This window comes from Crinia signifera, chromosome 2 (assembly GCF_055691185.1).
Source record: "Crinia signifera chromosome 2, ASM5569118v1, whole genome shotgun sequence".
In the NCBI taxonomy this organism is placed as follows: Eukaryota; Metazoa; Chordata; class Amphibia; order Anura; family Myobatrachidae; genus Crinia; species Crinia signifera.
Window position 1 is genome coordinate 80,095,002 of NC_139218.1, and position 21,631 is coordinate 80,116,632.

A 21,631-nucleotide genomic window follows, 5' to 3' on the forward strand; every position below is an offset into this window, starting at 1 on the left:
TCATGGCCTGCGATCCTAGGAAGTCATTGTTCCTGAGCCTGTGAGCTATCCTCACCACTCTTGGTGTATAAGGATTCCCTGTCACTAAACGCAACAATTAACCTCTGCAACACTGTCACCACTAAGCTACATTGGTACTGAAAACCACTTACTTCTGAATATTTGTGGCCACGCTGCTTCAACAACTGGAGATAGCGGAAGGCAAGACAGGAAACATCTTTTTTAGCTCACAAATTGGCATATTTATCACAATCCGCACCTCGAATGCAAATGGGATGTGATTAATTCACCTAAATCTGCAATGTGATGATTGAATACATTAGAAGGATATATAATTTATTGTATGCAGGAATAGAGCTTGAGAGAAAGCTTGTTCCTGAAAATCGAACCTCTCGGGGTATTATTGTGGATATCATTGAAATATATCCACCCACCACTGCGGATTGCCCCTCCCTAATGATGCTGCACTAAGTAGACACCTTAGGTGATAGGTGACTGCTGGTCATCTGTTATCCTGTGCTTTGTGACCCCTGTGACCATTCAGTGGTGGGTTTTGCTGGGGCAGCACAAACCTACCAGGGCAGGTTTGTCCTGCAGCTACAAAACCCACCACAGAGTTGTGGGCCAAATCCCCCCCCCCCCCCTCATCTCTGCTCCGGCGCCATATGCTGGAGCTCCTGTGCCCTGCCGCTGCCCCAGCGACTGATCATAATAGGTGGCTGGCTCTGGGATGTTTAGGGCAGCTTGGGAGGACTCTGGCGCCCCAAATCCCGATTCCCACGAGCCACACCGAACATCCCAGAGCCAGCCGCCTGCTTATTACTAGAACTAATGGCGGCAGAGCCAGGGGAGCTCCAGCGTACAATCGCTGGAGGGGAGAGGTGAGGGGGATCGATGGGAGAGGAGGAGAGCAGAGTGGCCACTGGGGGGGGGGACGGGGGGGACAGCCCGCTGCAGCAGCGCAGCTGAGCATGGAAAATTTCCGGGCATACCACTCAAGTGGTTAAAACAGGCATTGATGCAGGCACTTTGCTTCAATAGAGATCACTTTACTGATCAGATGACTGAGGTCTAGGCAGCAGCCAGAGGCTTAGGGAGGGTGGCTCCGGTGAAGCTCAAGCTCCGGGAGGCGAAGAGGAAAAATGGCACGCTGCCGGCCCCCTCCTCTCCCTCCTCCACTGCACTGAGAGATGCAGCTGGTGGGGGATACCGCGCTGAAGGGGTGCAGAGTCTCTGTCCACATGAAGATGCAGACCATGGAAACAGATGCTATTGGTGCTCCTTCACCTCTAACGTCTATCAGGAGAGTGCAGAGTGCCCAGCGCTACCCAGAAGTTTGGATTCCATGATTGCTGTGGCCCTGAAAAACCTAGTAATGAGCTAGTAACCCCTCGTCAACTTGTACGTCAACACCCTGGCAACGAGCAGGTAAACCACCCTGGCAATGAGCATGTAAATACATCTGCCAATGAGCGCATAAACCCCCCTGGCAATGAGCACATAACCCCCATGGCAACAAGCTAGTAACCCCTTGGCAAAGAGCATGTAAATCCCCTGGCACAAAGCATGTAAACCCCCTGGTAACAAGCATGTGAACCCCCTGGCAACAAGCATGTAAACCCCCTGGCAACAAGCATGTAAACCCCCTGGCAACAAGCATGTAAACCCCCTGGCAACAAGCATGTAAACCCTCTGGCAACAAGCATGTAAACCCCCTGGCAATGAGAACGTAACCCCTGGTGACTAGTGGAGGCATTACAGTGTGTGGCATAAAGTGAATGAAGCATTACGGTGTGTGGCATGTGCAATGGGCATTACATTGTGTGGCATAATGTGTAAGGGGCAGTACAGTGTGGCATAATGTGTAATGGGCATTACTATAAGAAGGAAAAATTACTGGGGGGTTGCCAAATCATACCCTTGCACCAGGCACCATGTCACCTAGCTACTCCTCTGGCAGCAGCACAGGAGAACCGATGACAGGAGAACAGATGACTGGAGATCAGTATTCACAGTCCTTGGATGCAGGTAAATATTTTTTTTTGTTTGGTTTTTTTAATTTCAGGAGTTTTTTTTCCACAGGTGTTCACAGTCAGATATTAGTAAATCTGAAGCAGATCCCATTACAAGTATGGGAAATGCGATCTGCATACTTAAAAAAATTGATATTAAGGGCTTGAAGGCTAATTTGGCAAATTCACCTCCAGTTTCCAATTTGTACATTTAAAGTTCTACTGAGCTATGCGCTCAGCAAGGTTTGCAGAGCAGGGAGGCAGACTCACATCTCTGCTACCCTACGTTGTGTACAGATGTTGCTGCACTTGTCAAACTGTATGACAGCCAGCAGCACTGGCAGCATGAAGAGTGGCTCTCCCTTACTGCCCTCTCCTTGCTGGAACAGCAGTTCGAGAGAGAGAGGCATTGCAAAGATTGGCCCTCTCCCCCACTGCTGCATGTATTTGCTCACCGGTTCCCATGCAGCACCTACCCCAAGCCAGCAGAAACCTTTATATAGCCTATACCCCCATTTTCTGCATGTATCATGTCTGCAATGAGGAGTTCCTGTACTGCAATAGAATAAATACAGTATGATGATAATGAATAAATGAAATCTTCTTAGTAGCTATTTAAATTATTATTTAAGCAATGAAAAAGACACCTATCTGTAATAATAATCAGCAGGAAATTGAAAATAAAATTCTAAGATATACGGTAACAAACAAAGATGACAACAAAGCAGGAAGAGCTGGGATCTGGTCAAGTCTTAAGGCCCATACACACTGGCGGACTTTGAGCTAATAGGCGCGCAAAACAGCAAGTTTGTGCGGCTTTCAGCTCAAAGTCGCCGAGTGTGTATGGCCCGGCGATGAGCAGTGAGAGCTGCTGCGTGCTCCCGCATCATCGCCGGGAAAGCTGCTTATCTGCTGGTTATACCAGCAGATGACCGGCTTTGCATAGTGCTGCGCTATGCAAAGCCGTCCTCCCCCCTGCTTACGGCGCCAGGCAGGGGGAAAGCCGCTCATTGTGTATGCACTGAGCGGTTTCCCCCCCCAGCGATGATAGCGATCATCGCTGTCCATACACGCTGGGCATAATCATCCAGTGTGTATGGACCTTAAGAGACCCACAGGTTGCATTAAGTGTACATCATAGGTATATAAGATCCACAGCTGTTGGTAGTCATTTTTTTTCTATACAGGAGTATAAAGTGAAAATGCTCTGTACTTTTGTCTCCTATCATTGCAAATAGTGCCATGGGGAGATGTTGGATAAGGTAAAAAGGGAATGTGGTCAATACTGTAGGTTGACAAGCAATGGTTGACGTGTAAAATGTTTATACATGGAAAAGGTTGACATACAAAAAGCCGACATGAGTTTTTCGTAATTTTTTTTTCTTCAAAACTGACTTTACCATCCCAGTGGGCATAAAGGGAAATAAAATAGTGTGCTAAATGCAGTAAGGCACCGTGCCCGAAGCATGATGAGTGCAGCAAGCCATGCAAGGGGACGCGGTACACTTATACAGTGTCCATGTCCACCTTTGTCAACATAGACACCCCAAATTTTTTTTAAAAAAAACTCATGTCGACCAAAAGTATGATCCAGAGAAAATATTGCAACACAGCCAAACAGATATACAACAGAAATTTCAAAAGTAGAAACTACCACGTTTAGTACTTTTCCATACATTGAAAGAGAAATGTACCGTAACTGTCACAAAACAAAACTAACCCTTAATAAAAAAAAAAAGCAAAAACAAATATGTAGCAAAACTCCAAATGCAATGTAGCAGCAAGAAACCTTAATATACTGTAACAGTTATGGAAAGCTCAGAAAAACGGTCATTAGGCCTAAACTAACTGCTTGTTATGCAAAAAGCAAAAAACAATGGGGCAGATGTATTAAGCCTGGAGAAGAGATAAACTGGAGATATAGTGAAAGGAGATAAAGCACCAGCCAATGAAATGTGTTTGAAAATGACAGTTAGGAGTTGATTGGCTGGTGCATAATTTCCTTTTACCTTATCTACACTTTATCTCCAGTGTATCTCTTCTCCAGGCTTAATACATCTGCCCCTATATGTGGTAGAACGCCAAATGCAAAGCAGTGGCAAGAGACCTTAATACAGGGGTGGCCAAACCTGTCCTCAAGATCTACTAACGGTGCATGTTTTCCAGGCAACCTGTGGATCTATAGTAGGAATGAATGCAGCATGTTTTAAAATGTGACAGGTAGTAATGACTACAGCTGTGCACCAGCTAGGTAACCTGGAAAAGGTGGACCGTTGGTAGATCTCGAGGACCGGTTTGGCCACCCGTGCCTTAATATAACATAATACATTAATGTTAAGCTATTGGTCATAAAATTGAATGTTATTGAATGACCGCAACATATCATTCAGAGGCCACATCCAGGAGCATTATGTCCCTGATGATATATTCAGATCTGGCCAGAAGATGCAATGAACAACTCGTGGGACCACTCACTAATCAGTGCATAATGGCAGGTGTGAGCAATAAGTCAGTCTGATCCACCGGATCAGATGACAAATTGCCCACTGTGTATTCAGCTTTACCCTTAATTGTAAAAAACAAAAACCAAAGACCAGTATGTGGCAGTAAGCCAATGCAATGCCTACGAAGCAAACATAATTGTGACAGAATACATTTATGAAGGTCTTTAGGCAACAGGACTAATCGTCTTAGCCAATAAACTAATAAAGACCATTAGGGAGAATATTGGTGCCCAAGGATAACCTAGATAACCGGCACAGCTCAGACAATGAGCAGAAGTGGAGATAGGGAAGAAGAGAAGCCTCCGCTTCCGATATGAACTGGGGAGTATTAATCATGTAAATCATGTCAAATTTGTCCCCATAAAAAAAGGCATAGTGGAGAACTAGATTGTATATCAATGAAAGCAGACTGTTACCTACGACCATTTGTGGTCAACCTATCGACTGTCGTCATTTTGCTTGTGGACTCCTCAGTGCCGCTTATGTAATGGTACGTAGGATTCCACTAAAAGTTGTGCTCTGTAATTGCCAAATGTTCCTGTCTAATAAACAAAAGCAACAACTCACTGAGTAAAAGAGAGAGATTGAAAATTTAAAAACCAATAAAACAGGATTTGGATCCGCCGTATGCCTCCAAGAGGGACAAATGATGGGCAGTATACAGGGGCACCATTGTTATTGAAAGAAATGGTGTTTCCCTCCAACCATCCCATTGCCAGGACTACACCAGCTATGGAGGGTAGGGCTGGTCTTAGACCACTAGCTATATATATTTCTGCCCTAGGTCCCAAACATTAAGTAAAACAGGTGACATGACTGTTACATATATTCATTTTTAAGTATAAAAGCTTATAGAAGAAAATATTACACCCTTTGTATAACTATTATGTATAACTATTATGTATAACTATTATGCATGTTCACGCCAGCAACCACAGAACACGATGTACACAATATTGTGACTAATCATGAGACCGCCCCCCCCCCCCAATAAAATATTTCAACATAATAGCATACAGTACAGCCATTGTAGTCCGTGTAACAGTTATATCTACCAGAAGCAACAACCAAAGTTGGAACCCAAATATAAGAATAAAAAACTTATATCAACAACTACATTTTTCTTATGAAATAAATAGGTGATCTAGCACAAAAGTTGCATTATATATGTGTCAACATCCTGCAGCTATTTTGACCTTCATTTTAACTTTCTAGAAACCCATTTTACATCAGTGGCTAAAAAAGCAAGCAGCATTAAATCACATATTACTTTAATCCTTACAATAATAATGAGCTTGTTCCAGCTCAACATAGCTCGACAATTACTGACACAGAAGAAATGTGCAGGGCACCTTAATGCAAAGCTTACAGCGCATGCTCAGCTATCCAAAAGCCGATGATTGAAATGCAGCATACACACCACTGTTTGATGGTTGACTTGAATCACCTCATCACCGGCATGGATTTTCTTGCATCGATCAGCAGGTGACTGTTAAACAAGCAAAATACAAGTGAGAGCTTTCAGATAAAACCTGATGGCTTTTTTATTTTATTGGATCATATACAGTATTGTATACATTTATAATCTATACAATATAATATGTACTTTGTTTTCAATACAGCATAAACCAAGAACTAATTTGCTTATTAGGGCACAGGCAAACGCAGGGGGGGTGGGGGTGGTTGGGGGGGTGGTGGTGGTGGTGGTGTTCTGGTTGCCAGGAAACCCCCCTCCTCTTTTCGGGGCTGTTACCGCTCCCCCAAACTTGTGTACTTACTCCCAAGGGAGATTTTGGATTACATTTTAAACCCCCCACTAAAAATCCTGCATTTGCCACTGTAGGGGTAAAGCATAGCCAAGGACATCAATAAAACATGACAGGGGTAATAATTAACAAAGAGGTATCACAATATATTTTTCACAAACAAAACTGAAATATTAGTTTAACCTTCTGTGTCATTAAATATTCATGATTATGTTCCAGTAAATAATAGTGTTTATAATATGGCCAAGAACACTTTTCTAATTTCTGTAAAAGAACTCCCTGCATCCCTGGTGGTATTAACAGTGGTCACATCATACTTACATTTTCTGTTGTTCCTGTTATTACATGAAGTCCATCGTATGTGGATTTAATGTACATCCCCTATAATAAAATATTTATACTGGTATGAAACTACAAGAAAAATGTATGAAAAAGTAATTAGAGCTTAAATGTAAAAGGCACACTGATGCGTGAAGAATTAAATGGTGCTGCACATAAAACTTTAATTAAAATACAATAAAAGTGACTATGATGCCTTAAAAACACAACTATTATTATTATACAGGAGAATGTGACCTCATACAGTACTTTCCATGGGTATGGATCATTAGGTCTACAACAAGTTGTTGCTACAACAAGCATTGGGTCGACACCATTAGGTCAACATGCAGAAAGGTCGACATGGGTCAAGGTCCACATTTTTCTAGTACATCATCGGTCTAGGTCGACATGGGTTAGGTCGTGAGGGTCATTAGGTTGACAGGGTCATTGGGTCGACACAACTATTAGGTCGACATGGGCAAAGTCTACATTCGGTTTTAACGGTTTTTTTTTTTTTACCCAAATGTCGACACAGTCGACATGGACACAGGTTAGATTGCACCGCTGCGCTAGCTATGCTTTGGGCTCGGTGCCACTATTTTATTCTCCCACGCGCCCTAGTGGATGGTAAGGCATGAAATACCACCTGTTGGCACTTCGGCTCCAAAAAAACAGTGAAAAACCCCATGTGAACCTTTTGACTGTCGACCTAATGACCCTGTCAACCTGGACCCGTGTCAACCTTTCTGCTTGTCAACCTTTCAGTATGTTGACCTTCTTGTTGTAGACCAAATGACCGCATCCCCTTTCCACATAGAAAAAGCATATTGCCAGCATTGACCTAATTAAAAGACATTGCGGGGCATCCAATTAACTGCCAAAAAACACCCCAGTTTCACTGAACCTTTCTGTGTGTTACCAGGAATAAATGTATTTTTTTGCGTAAAATTGAATTAGCTGGAAAAAAAAATTCGGAGAAAAATCATGAAAAACTGAAGGAAAAAAAAACTTTCAGTTTTTCATTCCCAATGCTTCTTTGGAGCTAACTAGATAACCCCCAGTGTGATACATTTTACATTTACAGTGACCTGATTTCCAAGGGCTTGCCATTGTTTACACCAAGGAACCACATTAATTCTTCAGCTATACATTACCACTTTTTGTCTACATAAGAAACTCCAATAACTTTACTTTTCCCATTAAACATTTCCCCAGCAGCAGTCAACTATTAGGAAAGCTATATTATGTAATATTTTTTATGTCAAAATTTGCTTTAAAATCGAATTGCTGATACCCAATATTGAACTACTAACGATTAGAAAAGAATATGTTTTACTTCTGCTGAGAAAGTAATGTCATCTGCTAATAATGAAAATAATGTTTAAATTGCCGCAGAGGCTTGTTGTTGATTATATAATGTTTATATGCCTATATTTTGCAAAAATCCTGCTGTATTGCAACAATTTCTTGGAATGTGCATCGTACCAGTTTGAAGAATGTCATCAGCAATATTAATACATACCACCTACACAATTAGCCACTTACATTCACCAGATTGATTATAAATTGAATCTACATTTATTTATCATACCCAAGATCAACAAAAGTGAAAACACTATTGATGAAATAAAGAAATGGCTATGGATAGCATAAAGCCATCAAGCTACAGCAATACATTATGGGGGTATTCAATGTCAGGGTCACGGCAGTCGAGCTTGCTCGACCGCCGTGACCCAGTCCCGTTCTCGGTCAGCTCGACCGAGAACACGCAGGCGGGATTCAATGTCCCGCCTGCCGGGGATCGAAAAGGGGGCGTGGCCGCGAGTTGCGGCCGGGAAGAGGCGAGCTGCAGCCGGCAGCTCGTCACTTCCCGGCTGTTCTCGGCAGAACGAGCCCGACAGCTTGTGATGTCGGGCTCGTTCTGCTGAGATACCCTGCTCAATGCTGTCGGGGAAGACAGCATTGAATAGGGCCCGGCGGGCATCTCCCCGATGGGAGGTGCTCGCCGGAGATTGAATATCCCCCTTAGTATTAATTGCTAGAGGGGTTTTATTAAAAAAAGTAAAATAGCTTAACTATCACATGAAGAACTTACGTAAATATACATAACCCCCCATCCTGAAGTTTTGCAGCTCAAACAATGAAAGGCATAGATTTTTGCAGTTTGATCAAATTGATCACACTTTGTGGTCCCCACAGCTGGGTAGGGGATTACGTTACAACGCGAAAATGGAGGGACCAGAGTAGAAAGTAGTGATTTACAGTATCGGCGGTTTGTTAAAGAAAAAAAAAAGGCTGAAGCACTGATATTGCCAGGAATATAGGTGATCACTGCTGTACTGTATAAAAAGCAGCTGTGTGACCGCGTATGGCTGTTCATCAGAAAGCCGGTACAAACCGCACAATGCACCATTATATCTGCAGATATATCGGCCAATGGCTGTGCTGCAGGGCCAATGCAATATGTCCGATAATTATGTTGTTCACAAACACATCGCTAGTACAAAGCATATCAACCGTTCAAAAAGGATGATGTAGAATCGATGAGTGTGTACCAGCTTAAGTAACTTTAGGGCAGATTTATTAGCTCGGTGAAGTGATAAACTGTCTGGTTTTTATCACTGGCCAATCAGCTCCTACCTGTGAAGGTACAGGCTTGGATTGAAAAATGACAGGTAGGAGCTGATTGGCCGGTGATAAAAAACAGACAGTTTATCACTTCACCGAGCTAATAAATCTGCCCCTGAATCACAAAAGTAAAACCCTGAGGAGTTCTGTAAAAGAGAAGCCAAAAATTCACTGCCCCTTGTTTAAACTGTCATAATTGCAAAGTACCCAGTACATGTTTTGGAGCAAAACATGTGACAGCCAAAAGCCAATAAGATCCTGTTTTGAGGGTAAATTTGGATCTGAACATATTTGAAAAAACACTGGCTTGAATATTTGTGATCTAACAAAAATTCTATTTGTGTCAAACCTGTTTCTGCCTTTCACAATAACTGGAGCACACAGACAATTTACTTTTTTTAGGGTCAGGAAAGTATTGGAAAAACAGAAAAAAAGTGTCTAATAAGTGTCCAATTTTTTTCTTTGAATTCATCATTTCTTATTGTGTCATTTTTTTTCTTGAGGCAGCTGCAGCAAATAACAATTAAAGACCGTCTTAAAGGACTTGGCAGTAAAGCTTCATTCACATTTGGATTTTGTCATCCAAAACAGACTGAAATGATGCCTAGCATAATTTCATAAGAACACTGTGCTGAGTGTTCAAAGGGAAAATTATTCTCATGATGTAAGTAATCTCTGTACACTTTCAAGGCAAAGTCTGTCCTGCTGCTGGTAATATACTGCAACTGTGCATAAGATATCACATTAAGGGGGGGTCACAATGGCACCACATGCTGCTGTCACTGCTCTTAGGCTTTTATGTTAAACCATAGGTAGAACGGGTTAGAACTGCTATTAAATTATGATCCCCGGGCAGTTATCAAGAGCTGCAGAGTACCTTGCAGAGGATTGTAAACCAAGTCAAATGAAAAGTAATCTGATTATTATGCATGAACTAATGCTGCAAGCTCACGTACCACACAGCTCTAGACCCACAGCATAGATATTAAACTAGCTCAATGGCAGGGGCAGAACTGTGATTTGCTAGGCACCTGTGGTGGATTCAGAGGAGGGGCTGAAGCTCATTTCAAACTTTCAATAAGTGAGCGGCACCAACTCCCTGTGAGTCTGTTTGGAATGGAAGTTGGTTTTCTCCCCGATTTTACATACTGTAGTTACAGTACAGAGTAGTTAAGGCCGAATAAAGACGTGCGTCCATCGAGTTCAACCTTGGTTAATGTGTATGATCCATTAGCTGAATCCCTTATTACACGTTGTGTAGTCTGATTTAAAGACAGATTATGATTGTTGTTTGTGCCCCTGTATGTTTTTACCCAATAGATGTTCGTCCAACCTTATTTTAAACGTATCTGCCGACACCACCTTTCCAGGAAGAGAAATCCACAATTTGGCTGCCCTGACCGTTAAAGTGTTTTTACCTTCTAAAAAGGGAACAAAATCTTCTATCCTCTACCCTAAACTCATGCCCACGTGTCCTAGAGTCCTTCCTCAAAGCGAAGAAGGTTGCCTGACAGTTTCTTATATTGGCATTATAAGATTTGCGTTTTGATTTGAATTTTGAACTGTGCTGCAGTCCATCCACTGGAGCCACCACTGCTAGGCACCATAGCAAAACTTGGGTAAAGACCTAGCGATGCCACTGCTGTGCCCGCAATAGGGTTAAGATAGGACATCTTTGAGTATGGGTGATTCTGAGTATGCAGAACTCAGAAGAGGACTCGATTCTGTGGGAGAAGGGTTCTGAAGGGGGATGGGGTATTATATTCTACACAGCTACTTAAAAGTGTGCAGTAACAACTGCATGGAAGAGTGTAAATATAGACGTAGCAAGCAACATAAATACATTATGGCAGGCAACACAGAACCATTGACCTACATGAAAACTATGCCTTAAAGAACAAACCTGATTTAAAAAAACTACAACTTGGAAAGTAATGAGGGTAAAATAGCTATACTGTATGTATATATATATATATATATATATATATATATATATATATATATTTATATATATATATATATATATATATATATATATATATATATATATGTTCAGACTGTATTAAGCCATAAAAAGAGATAAACGTGAGGGTGATAAAGAGTGATAAATGTCCAGTCCGTTAGCTCTCAACTGCCATTTTTCAAACACAGCCTACTGTATACAAGAGCGGATTGGCTAGATGTTTTGCACTCTTTATTGCCCTTGCAATTATCTCATTTAAAAGCTTAATATATCTGCCCCAATGCATTCAGGACTTAGATACTAACTGATGGAGCAGACATTATGTGAGTAAGGGCCCCATCACAATTGTGTTATGAGGGCCAGACCTTTCTAGTTGTGTTCCTGGCTACATTTATATTAATTCTTATTCCAGTTATTAAAATAAAAAGTTCTTTAGTTAAGACTCTTAATGGAGACTATTTCAGAGTTTGCCAGGGTTCCCAATGTCCTGGGACCTAGTTTTTGGGAGACCCTTAAATGAAAAAGATTTTCCAAACAATTTATGTTATAAATATAAAATATTGAGCCATTGGTATAAAAACCCAAGAGGCCACACTCCAAGAGATGTCCTTGCTTGCAATGGATCGCACCAAGTTTGCTTCCTTCATTCCATCTGGCCCAACCAATAGAAACTTTCTACAAAAGTTGAAAGATGAAACTCGTTGGGCCAGACGGAACATATTTATGCAAACTCCATGTGATGCGTTCCATGTAAGGATATCATTTGAAGTGCTGTAACTTACCAGCAGCACAGATGAGCTAAGGCATGGCCTGAATGGTACAGGGGGGTGGGGTATATGTTTGGTATATATGTGCTGTATTGCTCAGTATGCTTTGTATTTTCTTTAAAAAGAGGAGCATCCCAAAATGCTGTCAGACTAAAAAAGGCTTTTTATTCACAAAACAAAGTCTGGTGAGTGTCGCCTCACCTACAAATCGGTATACCGGAGGGAATCTCTCTCCTGGGAAGGCACCTCAGTATTTTCAATTATAAACATGTGTGAGTGCCGGACTGCTATACTAATACAGTATATAGTCACCAGACTTGTGCAAATTATGTCATCAAGGTAAATGTCCAGGTTTAATGGTACACAGGTGCATATACACTGTACAAATTTTTTTTGACCAATTTGGTTGAAAGACATTTCCATTGAACCCAGTGTCCTGGATGTAAGATGTTGACAAAAGATATTGTCAACAAACAAATGATGATCGCATACCCGCCATCAAGATTGTTCGTCAACTGTGCATGCAGCTCAATTTGAATATCTTTCAAAAAGAGCCTATAAACTGTAACTAGATCTTTCTTCTTTCGTCTGTCGTCAATATCTTTCGTCAACATCTTTAGTCCAGGACACTGGGTTCAATGGAAATGTCTTTCAACCAAATTGGTCAAAAAAATTGTACAGTGTGTATGCACCCTAAGGCCTGCCGACGTTTCGGTCCCTTAGGGTCTTTCTCAAGGCAGCAACATGAGACAACAGGTACATGTGGTGTCAAGATTATGATTTTACTCATGATTGGTCCAATCGGTTTTTCGCGGTCGAGTGGGTTGCACTTCCGGGTCACCTTCTGTGTTTGTGCATGTGTGAGAAAGATTAATAGTGGGAGCGCTCTAGGAATTTTTAAAAACTATACCAAATTAAGAATGAACACCTATGAAAATAAAACTTTTTATTAAATCAATGTTGTTTACACTCCTTTGGAGTGGTGGAGTCGCCGTGGTGTACCTGCCTGTCCCTACCTCTCAGAGAAAGAGATGTAGTGTCACTCGCTGCCAGCAGATGGCAGAGTTTTGGAGTCTCGCGGACACAATATATATATATATATATATATATATATATATATGATTAGCACTGTAATAACATCTTGACAAAGGTCCCAGATGAGGACCAAAACATAGATCGTTTGTCTGCCATGCTGCCTGATTAAAACACCTGTTTTGCTGCTACTACAATAGAAAAAAGGGGATTTGAGACCGCGCTCGCTAAAAGGTGACCTTGAAAAAGCTTCTAGCGAAACGCGTTGGTGAAGGGGAGCAGGGACACCCCCACTTGACAGACCCCACATACACAGATATCCTGTAACCGGACCAGCCTCCAGAATCTCCTTCCATCTTGGAATCAAGTGGCTTTACCACCAAGCCCACCAGGTAGAGCACCTCGCATCACCAGGAGCTCCCTGGTCAGGAGATAGATATCCTTCCTACAAGGCATCCAAGTGGCTACAACACCAAGCCCACCAGGTAGAGCACCACCCACCAACAGGAGCTCCCTGGTTAGGAGACCAACATCCTCCTCTCTAAGGAACCCAAGTGGCAATAACATCAAAGCCCACCAGGTAGAGCACCACTCAACATCTGGAGCTCCCTGGTTTGGAGACAACCATCTCTCCCTACTTACACCCCCCCAATACCGGTATCCTCTGTACAGGACACTCACCTGGAGGCAACCCAGGAACGGATACAGGATAATTTTCCAACCGGACTGTGGGTGAATATCCCTGCTCTCTATATTTATCTGTGATAATTTCAATTTCTTTTATTTGATATTTTATTATACAGTTTTTATATGTATTTTTTCATTAATAAATGTTTTAACTACACCTGTTGCATGCATTTTTAGCGAGCGCGGTCTCAAATCCCCTTTTTTCTATTTACCTTTCCTTGGGTCAGACTTCCCTAGCTTCGAGACCGCTGCTCCAGCCAAACAACTCCTCTCAGGCGCCCTTGGGCCACCTTGGTGACCCTCCCATTTTTTCCAAACATTGCTGCTACTACAAGCCTGGTGACTGATTCCTTCCCTTTTGAATTTGTATTATTTCTGGACCAACACTGGCCAGAATTTGGATTATCACCCCAGCATATAAATTTCACTTATGTGAGTGCATGCCCTATGAAATATGTATCACGAAAAAGGTTTTAATACATTTGAAACGTTGGTATCAGACTTTTGGGTACTTGTGTGCTTTCATGGTGCCGTGCGTCTGTGTCCCCTTGCGGGGCTCGCTGCGCTCGCCCACGCTGCGCTCGCCCACGCTGCGGGCTTGGTGGCTCGCCACGGTATATAAAGTCAACTCCATGCCAACGTGGATAGTGGGGGTACAAACTATACACGTTGGCATGGAGTTTTCAGCCCCTCAGCTGGACACAGACACAATGCGCCATGATGGTGCCGTGAAACTACACAAGTACCGACTTTTGTATCCTTGTTTTCTATTGGAGTGCCGCCCAGACACATACATATATATACATATTATTTTTTTTCTGTTGTCATTTGTCTCTATATATTCCCCTTTATTCTATAAAAATATTGTGTCCCAATAAATATTTGGCAAGTTTTGTGGCCCTCCAAAGCCAGCAATAATGTAGTGCTTGCCTGGAATGTGTAACAACGCTCTGCAATTGTGTTCTCCATGACTTTGCTGTAAGTAACTACTGATTTCTTACCAGTCCTTCGCTTGGCTTTATGTTCGAGAGCTGTATAACTTCCAGGTGAGCGGATTGAGAAACCAGCGGATCAGATGAGAGAGATATTATGTGGTCACAAACAGCCGACAAGGTTTTGCACTGGAAGATGAAAAAGACAAATGAAATTCATTATAAATAGTTAATGAAGAATCCCTGGTTATTGTAACAGAGTTCAGTGATGGGGTAGAACAGTACAATTCAGGTGTAATTGTTGCAATATTTTGGATAATCAAGATAAAAGGTTGATTAAAGCCTTAGTAAGCAGATGTTACATTGCAGTCTCTGAGATAATTATATATAATGAACGATTACTAATAGGGATCTATTTGATAATCCTTCCCTTATAATCCTGTGTAATGAAAGCTCCTGGCACTTAATAAGGATGTGCTTTAAAGTGATATTTAAAATCTAACACTAGAAAATGACTTATCCTAGGTAAAATTACATGAAGGGCCTGATTGTGAGTCACATGCAATGCAGATGGCAACATTCTTATTCTGTGCACAGTGCATGAGCCCCGATATTAGCAATCAGAGGGGCAGAACAGAATTGGATGCATGGTCTGTGGATTTCAGTAACCATTCCTGGAAGATAACATGGTGTCTCTAAGGAGAAAATGGGCGTGTCATCGTAAGCGGCTGCATCTAACGACTGGCAACCAATCACACAGGAGGCCATTTTTGGCTGGAGAAACTGCGCCTGCCATAGGGCTAAATATGCACAGAAATGGAACTGCAACACTACAGGATGATGCAAGTAGGTGCCTCAGTATTAATCAAATCAGTTGCATCATTAACACAAAGATATTGATGTGACTGTGGCTGCATCAAAAGTCACCAGCATATACTGTAGCGGCATAAGTGAAGACCAGAGCAAAATGCCAGATAGGGTACCACTTAGCATCCGGATACATAAGATTGGCACATAACTGAAGATAATCACAAAGGAAGTAGATAGTGGGTAGTGGTGGTAAGGTGGTATACCCCACACACACACACACACACACTATAAAAATTTATTACAAACCCTCTGACAGCCACTTTTAGTAATATTGTAAGCAATGCTGTAAGTCGTTTCAACATTCCCATTGTACAGCAGTGTTTCTGGGTGACACTATAGTTTTGCTACATCTATGGAACCTCACATACGCACACAGAGAAACAAAAAAAAAAAAAAAGAAAATATTGAGAGAGGGAAGGAGCCTGGCCTTTCTCAGTGCTTTATAATCAGGTTAATGTTCTTTGCTGTTTGCATATGAGCATTGTCTGAAAATGATCTTGGTGCACAGCTGCAGCTATTATGACTGCTGCCTGTAAAAGGCAAAAATGGACTCACCACATGAAGAATCTTGTTTTCCGTTTCATACACTGTACACTCCTGAAATACAAATAACACAAAAATGTGAATGGGACACATTTCATAATTACATATGATATGGTTACAATCAATGCTTCATTTAACACAGAAAAAATGATGACAAAAAAAGAAAAAAAAAAATGTATATTAAATGAAGTTCAAATTATCATTACAGAACAACCCCAAGCATATCACTTTAATACAGCTTCATATAAGAAGCAAACCATTTTTTACCTTAAACCTTGGAGTGCCAACATCTCTATGAGAGATGTGAAAAATATCCACTAATAATGCCAGCATCACTTACATTTGTTATATAAATTCAAAGACAAAATGTTGCGCAAAAAAAGATTATATTTCCTATATAAGGTAAACATTACAGGTCATTATGATTAATAAAAATGTTTGCTTGCCAATTTCACACCTATTTTGATAAATTAACTTGGCACTCAAAGGGTTAAATGGGAAATATAAGAGAACTATTATGTACAATGAGCAAATGTATTTATTTCCTTTATTCTTATACAATTTCCTTTATTCTTATACACGGCAATAGACTTGCTGTGTAGGTCTAAAGAACAGACCTGAGTTTACCCATCATCCTATTCAAAAGCAACAATATAAAAGGGACATAATTACATAGAAGATAAGGCTGAATAAAGACTTGTGTCCATCGAGTTTAACCTAGGTTTTATTAGCATATCCTTTGTTATATGTAGTGTATTCTGATATTTTTTAAAGACATATTAGGATTCTTATTTGTACCCCTGGATGTTTTTGACCAATCAATGTTTGGGCTGCCCTAAGCGTAAATAAACTTTTCCTTCTAAGGGAACAAAATCTTCTTTTCTTCTAATCTAAACTCATGCCCACGTGTCCTAGAATCCTTCCTTGCAGTAAAAAGGGTGCTTGGCAGTTCCTTGTATTGGCCTCTGATATATTTCTACATGTTAAGCATGTCCCCACTTAAACATCTCTTCTCTAATGTAAACAGTCCCAATTTGCTCAATCTGTCCTCGTAGCTTAAATTCTCCATTCCCTTAATTAGCTTTGTTGCTCTCCTTTGGTTTGTTTTTTTTTCCAGTTCTATGTCCTTTTTATAGTGTGGGGCCCAAAATTGTACTCCATATTCTAGGTGTGGTCTAACCAATGCTTTGTACAGTGGCATAATTACTTTTGAGTCCCTAGTTTCCATACCCCTTTTAATAAATTCTGTTGGCCTTTTTTGTTGCTATGTGACATTGAGCACTACACCCCAGTTTGTTATCTATTTGGACTCTTAGATCCTTTTCAAGTACTGAATTACCCAATGCCTCCCCGCTTAGGTTATGACTAGCATACTGGTTATGTCTCCCAAGGTACATAACCTTGCACTTATCCACACTGAACCTCATCTTCCACTTTTTTGCACACTCATCTAGTTTGTTAAGATCATTCTGAAGCGGGGAGACATCCTTGGTTGACCTAAAAAAAAAACATTTAACATTGCTGTGTAATCCCAGCCCAATATCGTTAATAAATATGTTAAATAAAGTGGGCCCTAGTACCGAAACCTGTGGCACTCCACTTAGTATTGGTATCATATTTGATATGGCACTGTTCACAACCACTCTCTGTTCTCTATTACACAGCCAGTTCCTTACCCATCTACAGATTCTTACCACTAATCCCAGGTCCTCCATTTTGTTTATCAACCTCTTGTGTGGCACTGTATCTAAAGCTTTAGCAAAATCTTGGAAGACCACGTCTACAGCGTTTCCATTATCATGGTTTTTGCTGACATCCTCATAGGAGCCTAAACCTAATTAGTTTGGTAAGATCTATTTTTCACGAACCCATGCTGGTTAATAAACTATGGAGATCTAAATGTTTCTGGATACCATCCCTTAAAAATCCTTCAAATAATTTACCCACTATTGATGTTAAGCTCACAGGTCTGTAATTAGCTGGATCATCCCTTTTTTCCTTTTTATTATTGGCACTACTTCTGCAATTCTCCAGTTTTTTGGAACCTTAACTGATGAAAGCAAGTTATCAAAAATGTAATACAAAAGGGTCGCTAATTCCGCCCTTAATTCCATTAGTACCCATGGATGAATCCCATCTGGTCCTGGTGATTTGTTTGTTTTGATTTTGCTGAGCCGCAATATTATCTCATCGGTCGTGAAAACAATATTAAGATCTGGCGGTACTTGTGGATTATCACGGCTCCCATCGTATGCCATCGCATGCCATATATAGTGGCATGCGATTGGATGCGATTTTTGCCGGTTTTTACAAAATCACATGCGATCGCATCGCATGCGATCGCATGTGTTTTTTAACAGAAAAACATCCAAATGCATTGAAATTAGTAGCAAACATGTTCAATGGCCCCCAAATGTCATTTTTGAGGCTGTACCACCCCCACTATCAACGCGAACCCGAAGCGTGGCGAGCGCAGCGAGCCCGCGAGGGGCGGCGGTATGCGTTCTATGACCTTTTCATACCCCCACTATCCACGTCGGCATGGGGTTGAGAATAGAAAGTGTGGCGAGCGCTGGGCGAGGGGACGCGGACATCTGTGAAGCCTGCGAGGGGAAGCGTATACCTGTGAAGGTATCCGTGTCCGCTCGCCACGCTTCGGACTCGGTGGCTCGCCAAACTTTCTATTCTCAACTCCACGCCGACGTGGATAGTGGGGGTATGAAAAGGTCGTAGGACGCGTACCGCTGCGCTCGCCACGCTTCGGGTTTGCGTTGATAGTGGGGGTGGTACAGGCTCAAAAATGACATTTGGGGGCCATTGAACAGGTTTGCTACTAATTTCAATCCATTTGGATGCTTTTCTGTTAAAAATCACATGCGATGCAATGCGATTTTTTCCCGTGCGGTGGCCATCGTGGGAGCAGTGATACTCCACAAGTACCGATCTGGCTTGTTCGTCCCATTTGTGGTACCTGTACTTCCACTGTCTGCTCTCCTCTAGTAAACACTAATGAGAAGGACTCATTTAATAGTGCTGCTTTTCACTTATCCTCTGTAAAACTTTTACCATCGATATTGATTAATGGGCCTTTGTCCTTTTTAATTATTCATTTTCTATTGATGTACTTAAACTTCTTGGGATTGGTTTTGCTCTCAGTGGCTATGAGCTCTTCATTTTCCCTTTTAGCTACTTTGATTACCCCTTTACAAACCAAGGGCCTTATTCTAATCCACTCTTTCTGACAAAATCCTTCTTAGATGGGCAAAACCATGTGCACTGCAGGGGGGCAGATGTTACCTGTGCAGAGATAATTAGATTTGGGTGGGGTTTTACTACAAAGTGAGATCTATATTGCAGTGTAAAAATAAAGCAGTCCGTATTTACCCTGCACAGAAACAAAATAACTCACCCAAATCTAATTCTCTCTGCACATGTTACATCTGCCCCCCCTGCAGTGCACATGGTTTTGTCCATCTAAGAAGGATTTTGTCAGAAAGAGTGGATTAGAATAACCAAGTTACAAACCAAATTAGTTTCTGATTATGTATAGCCCACATTGTATTCCCTTTAGTAGTATGTAACAAGCTTCATTCACTATGATACAGGTTGAGTATCCCTTATCCAAAATGCTCGGGACCAGGAGAATTTTGGATAACGGATTATTCCGTATTTCGGAATATTTTAATATTTCAATGATGTATTTTGAAGTATCTTGCATTTATGCTGTATAAACACATAATATACACACAAATATATTTTATTACCACATAAAATACACACAAATATATTTTAATTGTTCAAAAAACAAGGTTTCAAAATGTGAAACAAAATGTGTGTACTATCTCAGTACTGATTTTGAATGCCAAGCAATCATTGTCTTGCACATATATAGTGCCAGTTACATATCATGTCCCCAGTGATGCTGTTTCAAATGTCCTTAGTGAGTTTTTAGCAAAAAAAAAATTTTTTTTCACTTTCTGGAATGTCCGTATTTCGGAATAATTCGGATAACGGATATTCGGATACGGGATACTCGACCTGTAGTAATAAAACATTAACCTTTATTCAGTCACCAAGCATTAACAGGTAATCTTGTGAAACACAAAGCATTTAGTAGTCTGAGGGTTGTTTCTCAATTTTGGGATGTGTTTTTAGTTGTTAATTATCATATACAGGTTTGGTGATTTAGTATAATTTATTTTTGCTTCAATCAGGTAAAAATTGAAGTGCCAAATACTGACAAACTGCCCCAAAAGAGATAAGGATTTCAGTTGCATAAATTCTGTCTCTGGAACTCGCCTATAGGACCACACTGACCATAATATTGGTCCCTATGTGCATATCAAGGTTTCTTTATATTCAGCAGAATTATGCTCTCCAGTATTTTTGGTCTACCTCATCATTTTGAAAGTTGTGATAAGGTTGCAGGTGGAGGATATGGTTGAAATGCATGAACCTGGCTTTCAATTACCAGATTTGGCGGCATTAGTCTTGTTACTGGTGCCTGCTGCAGTAAGTGTCACTGATAGGCTGCTTCACCTCCAATGGCTGGCTTCCTTGCTCCACTGTGGTATCTTCCCTTCCAGTGGAAACGGGTGGCCCCAACTCTGTTTAAAATTTAGACAGCCAGGTGTGCCAAAATGTGACATCACATCTATATAAGGGCATCTTTGAGCACTGGCAAGTGCCAAAATATATGCTCTCATACCATACTAGTGCATTTCTTAAGCAAATTTACAGTTCCTGATTCCTGGTACTCCTTGGCCTTGTTCCTTGCTTCCAGGTTTTCCCATTTGGCCTTGTTCCTTGCTCCCAGGTTTTCCCATTTGGCCTTGACCCACATTCTGCACACTCCTTGCGTAAATTCAGTTACAGGTCCAGCGCATACCAGCCCCCATACCAAGGGGATAATCAATCTAGGATCACGGCTGTCGATCCCTGCCGACAGCTGTGATCCTGGCCCTTTTGCGGTCAGCCCGAAAGCTGAACGACAGGCGGGACATTCAATGTCCCGCCTGCCAATCGGCGCAAAAGGGGCATGGCCATGAAAACTGCCGTGGATTGGCCATCTATGGCCAGGATCACCAGAATCCACGGCTGTTATTGGCAGAACGGGCCTGACAGCTGCTAAAGTCGGGCCCGTTCTGCTGTGATCCCGCATCAATGCTGTCACTAAAGACCGCATTGATAAGGGAGCCGCCGCTATTTCCGCATTGGAAATAGTAGCGGCACATTGAATACCCCCCCCCCCCCCCAAGACTTGGCGAAAAAAAACAAGCACATTAGCCTGTGCATCTCAGGGGTGGGGGGGGTCTAGTGGTATCCTGTTGGCAGTGGTAATATACAACTTCTAAGAAGTTCGCCAGGGCTATCCAATAAGGCATCTGAATCATAATCCGTCATAAGCAGTCCTCCGTGCAGCATTAACACATGGGATCCGAAAATTAACTTGTATCTCATGTGTTTTAGATCATACAAATGGTGAGATATGCACTATTTTTCTAATAAATTTTGCTTATAGAAGCAAAATCAAATAGAAAATCTATGGGCATTGAATGGTTTTTCGACATTCGATGCAGATTCAATCCAAATGCGCGCTCCCATGT

At 41.5% G+C, this 21,631-nt stretch overlaps 1 protein-coding gene across 5 annotated transcripts in view; it reads right to left on the reverse strand.

Moving 5' to 3' along the window:
* Positions 1 to 21,631, reverse strand: part of CNKSR2 (connector enhancer of kinase suppressor of Ras 2) — a 326,527-nt gene that overhangs the window by 220,711 nt on the left and 84,185 nt on the right. For all 5 annotated transcript variants that reach the window (XM_083172470.1, XM_083172469.1, XM_083172468.1 and 2 more), the window contains exons 6-9: positions 16,038 to 16,079; positions 14,682 to 14,801; positions 6,604 to 6,663; positions 5,937 to 6,005 (exon numbers count right to left, since the gene is read on the reverse strand). In XM_083172470.1, coding sequence (XP_083028596.1) covers positions 5,937 to 6,005; positions 6,604 to 6,663; positions 14,682 to 14,801; positions 16,038 to 16,079 — 291 coding nt within the window. The remainder of the gene's footprint in view (positions 1 to 5,936; positions 6,006 to 6,603; positions 6,664 to 14,681; positions 14,802 to 16,037; positions 16,080 to 21,631) is intronic.